The 17,221-nt window shown below is 39.7% G+C and overlaps 1 protein-coding gene across 1 annotated transcript; it reads left to right on the plus strand.

Moving 5' to 3' along the window:
• The first annotated feature begins 712 nt into the window (after window positions 1-712).
• On the plus strand, window positions 713-14,419 carry LOC311051543 (uncharacterized protein). Its single transcript, XM_084066118.1, has 10 exons — window positions 713-852; window positions 1,154-1,249; window positions 1,521-1,576; window positions 2,824-2,993; window positions 4,288-4,463; window positions 11,726-11,821; window positions 12,341-12,400; window positions 12,714-12,778; window positions 12,946-13,112; window positions 13,671-14,419. Exons 1-10 carry the CDS (start codon window positions 776-778, stop codon window positions 13,860-13,862), a joined length of 1,155 nt encoding a protein of 384 aa, XP_083922244.1. The 5' UTR covers window positions 713-775; the 3' UTR covers window positions 13,863-14,419.
• The last annotated feature ends 2,802 nt before the right edge of the window (window positions 14,420-17,221 follow it).

Genomic DNA, 17,221 nt, shown 5'->3' on the forward strand with positions numbered 1-17,221 from the left:
CTTTTGTACTTTTACTCAAGTACATTTTTAATTCCGGACTTTTACTTAAGAGTACTTCTACATTGCAGTATTGATACTTTTACTTAAGAAAAACATTTGAGTACTTTTTACATCACTGTCTAAGATTGATAGAACACAATTATCCACAGGAACCCTCGCGTCCCTATCTGGGAGGAACATTATGTGAAAATAGCTGATCTACAAGCTGATCTACACAATGCAATGTGTTGTGAGCTTGTAGATCGTAGCTTGTAGGCTATTTTCAGCAAAGATAATTCCCAAGGACTCCCTGGAGTCCTTGGGAATCTTGTCAAATAAGTATGGGGTTTAAATGGAAAGCAAATGTTGATATTTAATTTACATTCCAACAGTAAATTTACCTGTACTTGTACCCAAGTTTCAAAGGAGGGTTGTTACAGAATTGATAATACAAATAATTATGGTATGCCACAGTTTACCACAATATAATTTACATACTGAGAGAGAGTACTTCACAACAATACAAAACGTTTTTTTTTCTTCTTCTCCCAACCATATTGGCTAGCCATCACAGAATGTCAAAGACGTTGCTGTTGGAATTTTACTGTGAATGAGTCACTGCTCATAGCGGTGGTATTCCATCAAACCTGTAGCAGCAGGCCCTCAGCGTCATGATAAGCACACCTTGCCTGCCAGGTTAAATGCATCGACAAAAGGGGTTTGTATTCAGAGACTGCTCTGTATTCAGAGTTACTGTTCGTAACTCCGTGGAAGGCATTATACCATCTATGTCAAAATGCCCAAACTTTTGTTTTCAAAAATTCTGATCTATGAATTTAAGGATCTAATTAAGAATGGGAGACAGTCTAGAAGGTAAGCCAATGCAAAGTATTATGTGATAAAGTGATAAAGTATACCAATAATTATAATGGCAATAACGGATACAATATTAACACGTTTGCATTTATGCATTTGTCTATATAAATATGTATATGTATTTGTTATAATGGGTCATATCACTTTATTGTACAATAGGTGCTTTATCTCGTTGGATAAAGTTTCAATAAATAAACTGTCGCGCCAGCTGTTAACTAATGTTATTTGACATTATTGTCTGTTCATGCATATTTCTTGATGTTAGTGACGATCTTGTTGCCCTGATCTTGTTTTAAAGGTATGATATCGTTGTGAGCCGTAAAACACAGAAGAGAGACATTCAGAGTGTTTTGCTCAATAAAACAAAGGATGACACCTACTCCTCAAAGATCAGGTACTGCATGTGCATGGAATAAAGCAAAAATTCAATCTCACGACTGAACCATTATGTTTGGCCAAGTCCCCATCTGTGATTTGTGAAACAGCGTGAAAGGAGCTCTGTTTACTAAACACAGTGTGTAAAATGATGCTCTTTCTTTAGATATCATCATTCTAAACCTAACCTATCTTACTGCTGTTCTGCATACAGCCAACCAGTTGAAGAAATCCCAGATTCAGACTTGTTTAATGTGGTCAAATAAATGTTATTTCTGTCGTCATTACAGCTCTCGGGATAACATCAAACACCACCCGAATCTGGAACGACTATTAAGGGATAAAAGTAAGAGAAGCTACTTGAATTATTACTTGCATACGGTATTTTTCTTTTTGATTTCTAACTGTTTATATGATGTTTTTGCATAGTATTGTATATTTGTCTGTTATTAAATGTTTCGATGAATTGAGTACAAAGGACCCCAATGGAAATAAGCCATAGGCTTTCTTGGGTTCTTTGCAGACCTTGTATTGAACTGTACTTTCCTGTGCTTTTTTTGTTGCAAACTGCTAATAAAGTATTCAATCAATCAATCAATCAATCATTACTGTGCATGCCGTGGTCAAGTGTCTCAACCAGTTCAAAGAGGAGATTGTGTGCAGATCTTGTACCTGTAATTAGGCCAGGTGCTGCTTGGACATCAAGGCAAGAATCAGGAAAAAAAAAGTTAAAACATCTCAACCAGCCATTTAGGATGACAAAAAAAGTGCTTATTTTAAACTTTTGGAATCTTATCTTATTATGAGTGTCATAAACAGCTAAAATGTATGACCTGTAGGACTACTCTTTGTGTTGATTGTATGGTCATTAACCACTTAAACCCCAGCATCGGTATTGTGGGAAAGCTTTCGCTGAAAATAGCCGATCGACGCGTCGATCGGCTATTTTCATCGAAAGCTTTACCCACAATAACGGAAAACCGAAAAGACACTAGCATTGAGCCCTGAGGGACTCCGGTTACCCATATGGGGTTTACGTGGTTAATCGAGGTTTCTTCCGGTTGAAGGGTAGTTTTCTTTTCCTTGACACATTCAAAGCGCTTGCTAGTGTTTGTTTTTTTGTTTTTTTTGTGATCTTATAATGTGCTCTACAAAGACCTGTACTAACAGAACAGGCCTGTAAGGCCTAAATTGCCTTCAGAACACTTTGTGATTTGGCACTACAGTCAGTGTTGCCAGATTCTGTGAGAGAAACAAGCAACCAGGTCTAGGAAAACCAGCCCAAAACAAGCGACTATGGGCTACATGCGCACTTTAACATATACAGTACATCAGCTATTTGAAAATAGCAGATCTACAAGCTCACAACGCGTCGCGATGCGTTGTGAGCGATGCGACGCGTTGTGAGCTTGTAGATCGGCTATTTTCAAATATAATCTTGCGAGAAATTATAATAAGCAGATCTGGCAACCCTGACTACAGTACATTATATTGAACATTGCAAATGATCAGAAGTATGATCATTTGCATAAAAGATTACTGTATAGTTATCTAAATGTATCATTCCTCATTCTAAATCCTCTCTCCATACAGAGTGTTTATCGGCATTCCGCTCCTTTCTGCAATCAGAGTTCAGCGAAGAGAATATCGAGTTCTGGCTGGCATGTGAAGACTTCAGAAAGTCCCCCTCCTCAACGGATGGGCTTTCCTCTAAAGCAGAGGAAATCTACCAAGAGTTCCTCCACCCCAGCGCCCACCGAGAGGTCAGTTTCAGATCCATATTTTCATGATTTGTGGAACAATTCAAGTGCATGACTTTTTACACAGACACAGGGACGTCACAGGCTCTCAGAAGGTGGGGGGTATTGGACTTTCGGTGGACTATACCCCTTACTTTACACTTTGGCTATTCAAAAATAGCAGATATACAAGCTCATAGCGCGGCACCGAGTGCCGCGCTATGAGCTTGTAGATCTGCTATTTTTCAAAAAATCGTGGAAAACATTTGTAACTGTCAAATGTAAACACATTTTGTATTTTCAAAATGTTGCGTTTTTTGGGTGGATTTTGTTAGTTTTTTTTTCGTGTTTTGGTTACTTTATTTCGGTTTTAGAGTTAGGGTTAGGTTATTTAATTCTTATTTTTGCCTGATTTTACCGATTTATTATCAAAAAATATATATATACAGTATATCTTTTTTTTTTTTTTTTTAAGTGGGGGGTATGAAATCACAGATCTATGTGAGTGAGGGTGTCTCGTCGTACGCACAGTGAATGGCCGTGACGCCCCTGCACAGACAAGACTCTTGTACTGGCCAGCCTCAGAGGCCAGTTCAGTACTCCAGTACAACCACCAGCATGAAAAGACACTCAGCTCCACTGAATCAGTAGGGAATGGGAAATAGTTGCTTTGGTTGGGGTAACTGGGGGAGCTTTTCGTTCTTTGGGGTTTGAAAGCAGCAAGGTTCTACTCACAAGCCCAGATATTTATGCTTATTTACAGTGGTGTAAAGTAACTAATTGCATTTACTCAATTACAATTTTGAGGTACTTTTACTTTACTGGAGTATTTCCAATTTTCAATACATTTACTTCTACTCCATCTCAGAGGCAAATATTGTACTTTTTACTCCACTACAATCATTTGAAAATTTTAGTTACTTTGTAGATTTTGATTATCACAAAACATACATTAACCACTTTAGCCCTATTTAAACTAGCCGATCTACAAGCTCACAACGTGTCGCATCGCAACGCGTTGTGAGCTTGTAGATCTGCTATTTGCAAAAGAATTTAATACATTTTATCCATATGAAACGGGACATTCTGCATAATGAATACTTTAACTTTCGATACTTTGAGTATATTTTGATGGCGATACGTTTGTACTTTTACTTGTAACAGACTATTTCTACATTGCAGTATTGATACTTTTACTTAAGTAAAGAAATGTAGTACTTTTTCCACCACTGCTTATTTCATAAATGATAACTGGTAAACATATAGACTGTTTGACTGGTTAGCCTGTGCTTCAAGTTCCTTCCTCGTCCCCCCACAGATCAACGTTGACCATCATATCCGAGAGAAGATTCAGAAGTCTTTGCAGACACCCAGCCCCTCGTGCTTTGATGATGCCCAGAGACACGTGTATCAGCTGATGGAAAGAGACTCCTGCACCAGGTTCCTCCGCTCCGATGCTTATCTGAGTCTGAGACGCAAAAACAGGACCCTGTGGTACATTTAGCTAAGAGAAACTCTATCATTCAATGCCATTGAGTTTTTTTTTTCTTTGGGTATTTCTGTCTGTAAACCCTCTATGTCTTGTGGAGATCACAGGACATGGTTTCAGTTCCTTTGGTCCACCAGGGAGAAAACCTCTGAGCATGTTTAGTCATGGGTTACTGCAATTGTTGACGTGGTGTCATAAAATGACTGCTATTTCACATTGTTTTACGTTTTTCACACTAAATTAAATAGATTTGAACTGGGGGTTGACTGAGTAAGCTGATAGTTTGATAAATATGGAATATTTGAGCCAATAATCTGCTGACCTCTAAATTGTACTATGATTGCAGAAATGACTATTCATTTGTTTCCCCTTTTTTGGGGGGGTTTTGCAAAGAAAGAGTTAGAATAATAGGATCTACAATGGACCAATAAGAATGTTGAAGAAGTGAAGTTATGAGAAGATGAGGATATAGAATGTGAACAAGAATGTGAAGCAGATGATTGTGCAGAGTTGATGATAAGTGTGATTTTGATACATGATGTAACTGATTTAAAAACATACAGTACTGTACTATGAGGCGCAGTGTGCTTGCGTATTGAATTAGAAAATGGCAACAGGAATGTAAAATGAAAGGACTGTGGAAATGTTGATTAAAAGTTAATCTGGAAAAAAGCTTTTTCACAACATTCTTCACAACTTTATAATAAATGTATGTCACTTTATATAAAGTATGTGCACACATATATAACTTCATGACTTTATCGCTTTAATTCATTTACACCAGTGGTTTTCAACCCTTTTTATATCAAGTCCTTTATTTATTCGGCATTTGAGCCACGGACCACCATTTGATGAGATTTAGACTCTCAGACCCCAAGACTTAGAATATTTTGTTATCGTTGGATACGATTTGGTCCACAATTCCATGCCGTATTGATGTTGGTACCATAGGAGAGACAACAGGCAAACGTTGATCAAAAATAACAATTATTTAATTAAGTAGTGCAGATGTTTAACAATAATTTAACTCTTGAGAGCGTAAAATGAAACCAAATGGACCTGTAAGGGTCCATTTGGTTTCATTTTACACACTCAAGAGTTAAAGATCTATAAGGGTCCATTTGGTATACCAACTCTCCATCATTTAGCTGGGGACCACCTGGAACCCCCTCACGGACCACTGGTGGTCCCGGACCACTGCGCTAGGTATATAACGTTATGACTTAATCGCTTTAATTAATTTACGCCTCCTAATGTATTGTCACGGATAAATCCTCAATTCAAAAACTGCCATTTGTATTTACATACAGTAATGCAGAATGCCATGACGACCGTTTATATTTATCCCATCCCTATGACACTGACTAAAGTTGGCAAGCTAGAGGACTGCTGGCATCATTCAGAGAAGGAGTTTCCATAGCTCGGCCAGCACAGTAACTGTTTTGGTCTCATATCTGCTTGTCTTCCACTAATTAGGTGCAGCGATGATTCCCTAAGCCAGCGAGGGTGTCACTGAGTCGGAAAAAAAAGATACTGCCACCCTTGACCTCATTCTGTAAATGGCCTTATTCCTGCACGTTGTGCCTTAAAAAGGCTTTCCAAGAATCTAAGAATAACACCGAGTCTGACCTAGAACACATGTCGGTGAATTGGAGTCATCAGACAACCTGATGTGTGACAAATCAGCCTGAATGTGTTCCCTTCTTATGAAGAATCATCTCATCGACAGTGCTATAGGAAAGTATCAAACTTAAACATTAAAATAGAAGTAGAAAACAACCTAATAAGAAAATCGGTCAGCATAAAAACTAAGATTAGTCTGTTTAAATATCATCTACTCTCTTTCTTTCCCTTCTTTTTTTGCTGCATAGCTCATCTTATCAAAACAAAGCAAGAAATGCAGTACATGTACAGCAATCAAGTCATTAAGATGAACACAGAAGATGCAAAGACAGCATTTAAGTTAACATACTACTGTAAAAGCATAAGCTCTATGTTGAAATGATGGTATGGCTACTTTGGATGTTCACTCATTCACTAACTTATACTGGAAAACCCAACAGCAAAGCAACATGACCATAATGCACTCCGTTGTATACTTGAATAATGTATATATATATATTTTTGACAACATGAATCCTATTGTCCCTATTCTGGGCATATCATAATAGGCAATTAAACCATTGGCCAATCGACAAGCTCGCGACTCAAATCTCTTTCGCTCGTTTTCGGCGAAGAGATTTGATGAAGAGGGGAGAAAGGAAGGGACCAAGTACAGACCCCTGGGGGACCCCAATCAACGAAGCATATATCGGGTTTAAGTGGCTAAAGTGATTGATCTGATGTGGAAGTTTTTAAGCAGCAGTATTTCATGAGTCAACGTTTTTCGCAGTATGAGAAGTTACCTTGTTACCAAACATCACTAGGGGTGTGACGTGACTTGGTTCGATTTGATTTAATTGGATTAAAATGTTTGAATCGTAATCTAAATTGATTTGACTGAATCGACCGATTCAATTGGATTGGATTATGTTTGATACCGTCACTCCATTCCAGTAGGCTACAGAGTGATCCGATCTCACAGATGTGAAACCCTTATAAGGCATGCATATTGGGGCATGATGAACAGAGGTCACACCCTTGGTGTCACATGGTGCAATAAGCTTCACTCACAAGTCTGTCATGTTTTCTCATAAACCCAGAGACGTTACCATGGCAGCAAAAGAGGAAGTGAGTAATCTGGTGCATTTCTGCTTTGTACAGTATCTATCTGCATCACCTTTTTGAAACTTCTCTAACCTTGTAGCAGATACACTGTGGCCTCGAACCTCCTAGAACAATGTGGTTCATTCAGCCCTCTAAAACTTTTTCATGTCAAGGACCCCCAACCCCCAACTTGACACTTATTAGCCCGCGGACCCCCATTTGAAAGGATATGCCAGGGACCCCCATAAGAGAAGATTTTTACGGCTCTAGCAGTGATTCTCAACCATTTTAATTTCAAAGGACCCCCAGTTTGACATTCATTAAGCTACGGACCCCCATTTAGAGGCATTTCTATCTCTGGCGCCCCAATTTATGTTGTAAAATCAATGTCAATTTAACTCTGAGGGTGTACTAATGGAACCAAATGGTTCCATTTGTACACTCTCAGATCACACACAGGGAGCAGCTAGGGTTTGAGACCTTGCTCAAGGAGACTTCTACCAGGAGGAACCAGGGGGTGGAACCCGGGATTTCGCTGCTCTATACCTCCTGAGCCACTGCCGCCCGTAATGAGCAGTGGTGGACAGTAAATAAGTAGATTTACTTGAGTACTGTACTTAAGAATCCTTTTTGGAGTATTTGTTTTTTCTTTGTGCAAGCTCACCACTTTCACTCCCCGCAACATTTCAAATAGAAATATTATTGTACTTTTGACACAACATTTCTAGGACGGGACTCTTGGGACCCAAACGTAGGTCCCAGGAGTCAAACAAAAATAGGAAATAGAAATCTCATTATGAATGAACCACACTAAATAGATTATAAATATATTATCATATATATCATGTTATAATATATGATAATATGGCAACGTGTTCTGGGCTTGTGAATCTGCTATTTTCAGTCAAAATTGTAATACAGCAATGCATTGATGTTAAAATATTGATAATGTACATCGTGATTTGTACTTTTGAATACTTGGGTATTTACTTCAGTATCTCTCTGCTGTCCGGCAGGAACCAGCTAACTCCAAAATGTCTTTTTTTTTAGGATATGACAAAAACAAAACAAAAAGTGGAGTCAGGAGGTTTTGTTCATCATTGATAAGAACAGCTGAACGGACCTCCAAGCTCACAATGAGGTTGGAGGTCAAAAGTGGGTGGAGCCTGGAGTCAGCAAAACCAGCTGACTCTGGTGGACTTAGCTGGTTTAGCAGAAAGTTTGAGGATCCAATGGAGTTAGCTGGTTTTGTCAAATGAGCTTTTTAATACTTTTCATTGGCTCAATTTTTTTTTTTTATCAACACACAGCCGTAAAGGGTGTTCAATGGCACTGAACACCCTGTACTATACTTTGTCCATTACTGGTAATGAGAGATGTGAAAGTTGCAGAGAGAACACTTTGTAATGTGTGACGTGAATGCAAATGATTGTCAATCGTGTCTATGTGTTGCTCCACTGCACAGAGAGCTCAGAGAGCACTGAAGCACGCTGAGGAAACCGGAGGTAGCGTTTCCATTGACTCTTATCGTATGGTGAAACATGTCTCGAAAACAAAGATCTGGACGCATGAAAGGACGTTGCATTTGTTTTATCTGATAAAAGTGTCATTTCGATACATCAGATAACTATTAATAACTATCAGATCAAAGTTATTAGGACCGGAAAAAACATCTGTCATTTTAGATTTTAACCACTTTAACCATTATTTTATACTTTGGGCTATTCAAAAATAACAGATATACAAGCTCACAGCGCGGCACCGAGTGCCGCGCTATGAGCTTGTAGATCTGCTATTTAAAACAAATCATGACAATATTTGCAAATCTTTGAATATATATATTTTTAAAGCGAACATTTGTAACTCAAATCTTTGCTTCTGGGGGTCCCTGGAACTAAATATTTGGATATGGGGGTCCGCAGCCAAATAGATGTAATTGTGGGGGTCCTTGACATGAAAAGGTTTGAGAACCACTGATATTATAGCGACATACAGTAAGTGTTTCAGAAAACTGTTAGGATTTAGAAGACATTTGTAGAATAGGCCTCAGGTCTTAATGTCATATCCTGGTAGTTATAACCCAACGTTAAACCAAAATTCAACATCAATCTCCAACAAAAACAGCCGATCTACAAGCTCACACCGCCCCTGAATAGGGACGATAGGGTTCATGGGGTTCAGTTCACACTGTGTGGTGACTCTTGGGACTGCTTCACTGCTCATGTCCGTCTTTGGTCAAAACGTGTAGAGCTACATCAATGGAGCCAATCCGATGGCTGTATGGGTGACAGGCCAGCCTGTACAGTGGTCCTCAAAGTGGGGTCCGGGGTCCCCCAAGGGTCCTTAAAGGGGTTTCCAGGGGGCCCCCAGTGAAATGTGTTAATATTGCAATAGTTTAACCACTTAAAACCTAGATAATATTCGAAAATAGCCGATCTACAAGCTCACAACATTTGGAATATTTTCAAAAGATTTATCCATTGTATGGGAGTCCCCCTGACACAAAATATACATTAATACATATTCATTTGGGGGTCCTGGACATGAAAAAGAAGTCACATTCTGATGAAGGCAAAGGCCGATATTATTCCAATAAGTGTTTTTACTCCATATTCTTTTGACTCGGGACCTGCACCTCTTTCTCATTCACCTCACACCTCATTCTGTTCTTAGCTGCATAGAATTGTGTAACCAAAGAAAAACAGAAAGAAAGTATTGATATTATTGCTCTTCAGGGGCACTAAAGGGAAGTTTAAGTACCAGAAAATAGTTGCTGACTAATCTCCCGTCTCCTATTCCTCAAACCTAAGCTTGATTTACTCTGGAAACTATGCAAAACAGATCACAGGTCAGCCTTCGGGGGAGGAACGGCTAATATTAGTGCTCATTTGATACAACTTATGTGGGCTTATCACGTACCTACAAGTTTCCTTGACAATATTTGTCTGTTCGGTGACTTAACCCATTTAGACCCGGAACCGCTATACGTAACTACACCTTTCAATCCGGGAACCCTTTTTGGGGTGTTGAACCCGGCATTCTTGCCGTGTTCAAAGCCTCCCTCAAAACCCACCTTTTCAGACTTGCTTTCCCCGCCTTGAGGTAACTCAAACCTCAAAACTCTCCCCTTCTGCTTCTTAGTCTTAGCTTAAAGTTTTTAGCCTTTTAACCTTTTCGCTCCTAATGAAGTTGTTTATTTTGATTTGTTTTGTAAAGCGACTTTGGGTACTAAGAAAAGCACTATAAGTCACAATGGTCTCACACAAAGTAGTGTCATATTGTGAACTGTTCACCGGGCCAATCTGACCTCTGTTATTGGCCTTCACTTTCATAGCACATGAAAACCTCTTCTGTGTAATTACACAAACAGCTATCGAAGATTACATGCAGGAGTGTCTTTCTTTCTATTCCTCTCTCTCTTTCACACACGCGCATGCTCACACACACACACACACACACACAGTCACACACAGTCAGTCACACACACACACACACACACACACACACACACACACACACACACACACACACACACACACACACACACACACACACACACACACACACACACACACACACACACACACACACACACACACACACACACACACACACACACACACACACAGTATATGTGGGCGTCATTGGGCAATAAAGTAATGGCTGAAACAAGGGAATGGTCACAATGTTATATCCTGACAATCTTGCTAACTTCCTGTAGAGCCGCAACGAAGTGTCGCAATTGTGGTTTCCCTTTTTGTCACAAAGCGAGAACGCTAAGGAATGGTGGAGGAACAATATAGTGTACAGTAAAGAGTAATGTTCTGCGAGCCTTCGACAAATTACGTCCGAGAGGCCTATATACCAAAAAAGTCACAGCAAAGGTCACAATTTGCGTATCACGTTCACCGTTACCGGCACGATTTGCATCCGCGCTCCCAAATTAAACACAATTTGAATAACAGCAGCTATGAATCTATAGCCAAACACAACTTAGAAGCAGCACCGTGTGCATTTGGCTTGTCCGGCCTGACAGAGAGGAGGAGGGCGAGAGAGCTAGGGGAGGAATGAAGGGAGCAGGGCAAAGAGAGAGAGAGAGAGAGAGAGAGAGAGAGGGATCTAGAGACATAATAGGGAGTGAAAGAGCAGGGGGAGGGGGGAGGGGGGGTTATACTGTGTGTATGAGTTGTTGTTTCTTAACAGGGAAGCAGGAGGGAGAGGAAAAGTACAAGGAGGGAGGTTTAGGAAGGGGGGCTTCCTCTCTCTCTCTCTCTCTCTCTCTCTCTCTCTCTCTCTCTCTCTCTCTCTCTCTCTCTCTCTCTCTCTCTCTCTCTCTCTCTCTCTAACTGCAGCAGCACTCCTCTCGTTGGGCTGGGCTAGAGCATTTGGTGATGTATGCCACTAGCTGGCCTCTTAGCAACAAGAGGAACCAAGAGGTATAAAAAGCTCCTGTCACAGGGGGAACCCTCCTGAGTGTCTCTCTCAGCCTTCTCTCTACCGCAGTATGAACAGGACCAGGAGCCTGAAGAGTGTGTGGACTTCTTAACAAAACAATGCACAGCCTAATAATCGTCGCCCCACCACCACCACCACCGCCACTCAACAACACACAGCACTTCATCATGGATAGAGATGACAGGAACAGAAACAAGAACATGTGAGTGAGAGTTTAAATAACATTTAACACTTGAGATATGCCAGCAGCAAGCGGTTACAATACGGTAAACAGTGTTGCTGGAACTCGTGGTACTTTTTCGTGACGACGTCGTATCGTGTTCCACTCTAGTTTAAAACGTCTGTTCATCTACAGTATACTGTTGAGAATGTTCCGGCAAGAATTGGTTCATCTGATGTCATTGAGAAACAAGCCCAGCATGCAAAGACATGATCTGCACACATACTAGACACAAAGTCAATTCACCATTAACATGGATGTGCAGTATACTCCAGAAATAAAGCGACTGGCTAATATGGATGCTTGATATTAATATCCTCTGAAAAAGACTATGAATGCAGTCGGTATCTAACTTTATTTTTGCCACATAATCTTTTCCTAATTGCTAAGATTCCTGACATACTTTTGACGTCTCTCCCACTTTGAAACTCAATATACAGTACAGTAAATCCAGGATGGATATCAATATACCTCATGCTGTCATTCTTATCTCTTACACAGTGGGAAGAACTTTATGTGCCGACTCCAGTGCATGTTCTCGCACTCGTCAGGCTCTGAGAGGTAAGGAGGACTTATTGAGTGTTTTGCATACATTTCAGTGTTAAAATAGCCCGCTCCTATCATTTCCATCTATGGCATTTTGAGAGGATTCAAATGAACTGGGGACACCATGTTTGCTTTGGCACCGGAGCGTGCACTTGCAGACATACCCAAAGACTTGACTTTTTTTTTTTTAAGGAATTTGATAAATACGTCAGTAATATATTCTTGATTAGGCTAGTTTCTGCATCCTCACATCACATTAGATGGCTGGTTTTATTTTACCCCAAATTTGATTCTGGTTAAGTAATCACACTTGCATTCTCTCTCCCAGCAGGCTAAGTTTAGAAGATACCCAACAATGGTCACAGTCACTGGAAAGGCTTCTGGACTCTAAATGTAGGTTGCTTTTTCTCCCAGGGAATGGAAACACTCAAAAGTAATGAGAATACCTGTTTTAAAAGAATACAATATGTGCTCTTTAATAAAATAAATCTCAACGTGACTTGTCATATAATGTGACTTGTTATATGATTCTAACAGTTCTTTTTCCACAATAACTTCAGATGGACTGGCAACTTTCCGCAGCTTTCTGAAATCGGAATTCAGTGACGAGAACATTGAATTCTGGCTCACCTGTGAAGACTACAAGAAAATCAAGTCTTCGTTCAGAATGTCTTCAAGGGCCAAGAAGATATATGAGCAATTCATCAAGCCAGAATCTCCAAAAGAGGTAACTTTGACATTACTATCTCATCATGTTAAAGGGATAGTCCACCCCCAAAATGACTTTTTCTTTCTCTATCGATTACACATCCCATGGAGACTTGAATTAATGGAGATTATTTAGTTTTTGTCGCATTCCTAAGCCAATAATTTGATGACCGGTGGCGGCTCCGGTAGGATGGGCTCAAATTGTCAACTTTGAGTCTCCTACCGGAGATATTAGCCAATCAAATTATTGGCTTATAGGAATGCGACAAAAACAGACCTCCATGAATTCAAGGCTTCATGGGGTGTGTAATTGATTGAAAATAAGTCCTTTTTTGGGGTGAACTACACCTTTAAAATCACAGCTCACAAATATGCAGGGTACTGCTTTTGGCCCCTCTCTCACACATACGGGCTCTATTATTACACATTGTTCAGCGACGTACTACTACTGAATTAGATATACTAATTGAAACAAACTGTAAACTGTTCGAGCAAATGTTTGTGTGCTATAAAATATTTAAAAAAAGTTTTGTTAAGTCGTGACTCCTCTAATTCCTCTCTGTCAATCTCGTTTCAGATCAACATTGACCACCCCACCCGAGAGGAGATCAAGAGGAGCATCAAGACCCCCACGTTACTCTGTTTCGACGACGCTCAGAAGATCGTCTACGGGCTGATGGAGAGGGACTCGTATCCGCGGTTTCTCCGCTCAGACATGTATAGAACCCTTATGGAAAACCTTGCTGCTGCTGATGCCAACAAGGGATGAATGAAAAACGCAAACGGAGCGTTGTTGCGGCGGGACACAGAGCATGGATAAAACCTTAACTGGAATGTTTTTTTTGGGGGGGGGTCCTTCAGGAGAGAGGGGGAGAGCGCACATGCCCCCCCCTCTCCCTCAACCCCCTCTTGTGACAATAACAACAAAAAAAGTAGGGTCAACTCACGTGGTGGCACAGAGATGGACACAGAGATGCCTCATCTCGGACACAGGATATACAGAACAAAACCGATGCCATGCCATAGTTCCACAATGGCAGCCATCCCCCCTCTCCCCTCACACACTGACCACTAGGCACTTGACTGTCAGCCAAGAGAAGAAGAAGAAGAAGAAAAAAAAGACTGACAATAATTTACAAAGATTATATAGTGTGTGTTTTTCGTTTGCACCAGATGATAAGTTTTGTGTACATTTAGTTGAGCTGAATCTATTAGACGATGAATGAATCACTTGGGTGACTGATGTCTGATGATGCTTCCTCTGACCATTGAGCTGCGTCAGCAAAACCCTCGATCCCTCCCCCTCTATGCGGAGGTGTTTCCTGTTGTGCAGATAAAGATGGAGGATGCTATAGAGCATCGCAGTTGCACAGAATCCGGGTGCCGGAAGTAAATACTCAATGCATTTTTCCCATTGACTTTTCCAAAAATATTTATATCAATGAATTTAAGCCTAGAATCAAGCCATCCAGGATGCTGGTGAATCATGACCATAAAACCTTTTTTTCTGTGATTTTTTAAAATTTTATATTTAATGATATGATATACTATGTTTAATAAATACCCTTTGTTTTGCCGTTTTCAAAAAAGTTTTTTCACAGAATCAAACGTTTTATGGTCATGATTCACCAGCATCCTGGATAGCTTGATTCTTGGCTTAAATTAATTTATATAAATATTTTCGGAAAAGTCAATGGGAAAAATGCATTGAGTATTTACTTCCGGCAACTGGAAGTGGGCGGGAACTGCGACGCTCTATAGATGGGGGTGGCATGGGGGTGTGTGTGTGCGTGTGCGTGCGTGTGTGTGTGCAGTGGTGAAACAAGTACTCAAATGTTTTACTTAAGTGAAAGTATCAATACTGCAATGTAGAAGTAAACGTCCGGAATTCAACATTTACTTGAGTAAAAGTACAAAAGTATTGGTATCAAAACGTACTTAAAGTACCAAAAGTAAAAGTGCTAAAATGTTTCAAAATAGCAGATCTACAAGCTCACAACGCGCCGCGATGCGACGCGTTGTGAGCTTGTAGATCGGCTATTTTCAAATAGCCTACGTATAAAATAGGGCTAAAGTGGTTAATGTATGTTTTGTAATATCATAATTTATATCTGAAAAGTAACTAGTAACTAAAGTTTGTAGTTGTAGTGGAGTAAAAGTACAACATTTGCCTCTGAGATGTAGTGGAGTAAAAGTAAAAGTACTATATACTAAGTAAAGTATAAATACCGCGAACTTTTCCTTAAGTACAGTACTTGAGTGAATGTACTTACTTAGTTACTTTACACCACTGTGTGTGTGTGTGTGTGTGTGTGTGTGTGTGTGTGTGTGTGTGTGTGTGTGTGTGTGTGTGTGTGTGTGTGTGTGTGTGTGTGTGTGTGTGTGTGTGTGTGTGTGTGTGTGTGTGTGTGTGTGTGTGTGTGTGTGTGTGTGTGTGTGTGTGCGTGTGACAGAAAGTTTCTAATTTGGATCCTTCAACTGCCACTTCCACCCGGATGGATCACCACTGGGGACGAACTTATGATTGGGGACTCAATAAGTGACATGACCTCTTTAAGCACTGGAGTGCAAAGGGTCACTTAGTTCTACCGTAAGCGTTTTGAGACACACTCTCAAAAGCGGATTACAAGCTTTTGTACTGAAATTATCAGTGATAAATTATTTGACTTATTTAAAAGGGGTCCATTTTGGACCCTGAAAAAATGTATTTTTATTGCTTCCAAAGCATAACGGTTTGAATGTATTATTAATACTTAATACTTAAGTTAAGAGTCAAACAATGTATTATTTATTTTGCTGTTTGAGTACAAAGTTTGTTGTAGACTTTTACAGTGCTTGCAAAGCTAATATTAAATAGGATGCCATTGAATTCTTGAAATCCGTGGAACAACAACATAGTATTTCCTCTAGATTTCCCATGATGAATTACCATAAAAAACTCATAAGTCTTTTACTAAGCATGTGGTTGTAAATGCAATCTTGACACTCCATTTTTTAATAGAGCATTACAGTTAACTTAAAGTAGCACAAAATATAGTCTTAAATAAGCTATTGGGGTAACTACAGATACTGTATTAAGTGTCAGTTGCTAGTTTACCAGCATGCAAAGGTTGTGGTGAATTGCCGTCGGTCTGATAGAATAACTTATTTTCCGATTTTGTGAAATATAAGTTACATAATTTGTGACCAAGCAACCACCGTTATGAATGCTCTGCAACGATCCATTGGCCGGAGTATTGGTTCTCAAAGTGGGGTCCGGGGACCCCCAGGGGTCCTTGGTGGGGTTCCCCCAGCAAAATGTGTTAATATAGCATTTCACAATAATTTTAACCACTTTAACCTTTTATACTTTGGGCTATTCAAAAATAGCAGATCTACAAGCTCATAGCAAAAAATCTTGTCATTTTTTGCAAACCTTTGAATATATATATTTTTAAGCGAACATTTGTAACTCAAATCTTTGCTTCTGGGGGGGTCCCTGGAACAACATATTTGAGATGGGGGTCCGCGGCCAAATACATATAATTTTGGGGGTCCTTGATATGAAAAAGTTTGAGAACCACCGGGCCAGAGAACATTGTGCCCTGAATGCCCAGACAGGTATTAGCATTCTGAATGAAATCAACGAGAACTCAGATTTGAGCAAAAAATCCAGTCCTCCATTTGGTCGACAGAGCACGCTCTGACACTCAAAAGTGCTATTGTGTGTATATCATATATACGCTAAGTTTAAAAAAGGACCATCAACTGTTACACATGCATTATGGACCAGTCAATATCTGCCTATAAGGAACATATTCCCTGGCCATGTCTCCCTATAGGCCAGAGTGACAAACTAATGCTTTTTATCTCTCTTAATGAGAAAAGTGTCCTCAATTAGTAACTAATATAATATAAATGTGATGAGTCCCAGTTTCTTGCCTATATGGAATGATCTTATAGAATACAATTAGATTGTGTGCACAAGAAAAACATGTATAAAACCATTATTTTATCATCTTTTTGCGTTGATGCCCATTTTATAGTAGCACTTCTGTGAGGATAATTGCTACTGTGAACCAACCAAAACACCCTGTTTTGTTGTGTACTAAGCCAATAAAGTTGAGTTGTTTTTATTTATTTATTTAT

Source organism: Gymnoscopelus microlampas (assembly GCF_963454915.1).
Source record: "Gymnoscopelus microlampas genome assembly, chromosome: 9".
In the NCBI taxonomy this organism is placed as follows: domain Eukaryota; kingdom Metazoa; phylum Chordata; class Actinopteri; order Myctophiformes; family Myctophidae; genus Gymnoscopelus; species Gymnoscopelus microlampas.

Excerpts from the sequence above, each read along its gene's own strand:
- LOC311051543 (XM_084066118.1), top strand. The coding sequence starts at position 776 with ATGCCCAAACTTTTGTTTTCAAAAATTCTGATCTATGAATTTAAGGAT. Across the intron at positions 853-1,153 it reads AATGGGAGACAGTCTAGAAG|GTATGATATCGTTGTGAGCC; the intron begins GTAAGCCAATGC and ends CTTGTTTTAAAG. Across the intron at positions 2,994-4,287 it reads ACCCCAGCGCCCACCGAGAG|ATCAACGTTGACCATCATAT; the intron begins GTCAGTTTCAGA and ends GTCCCCCCACAG.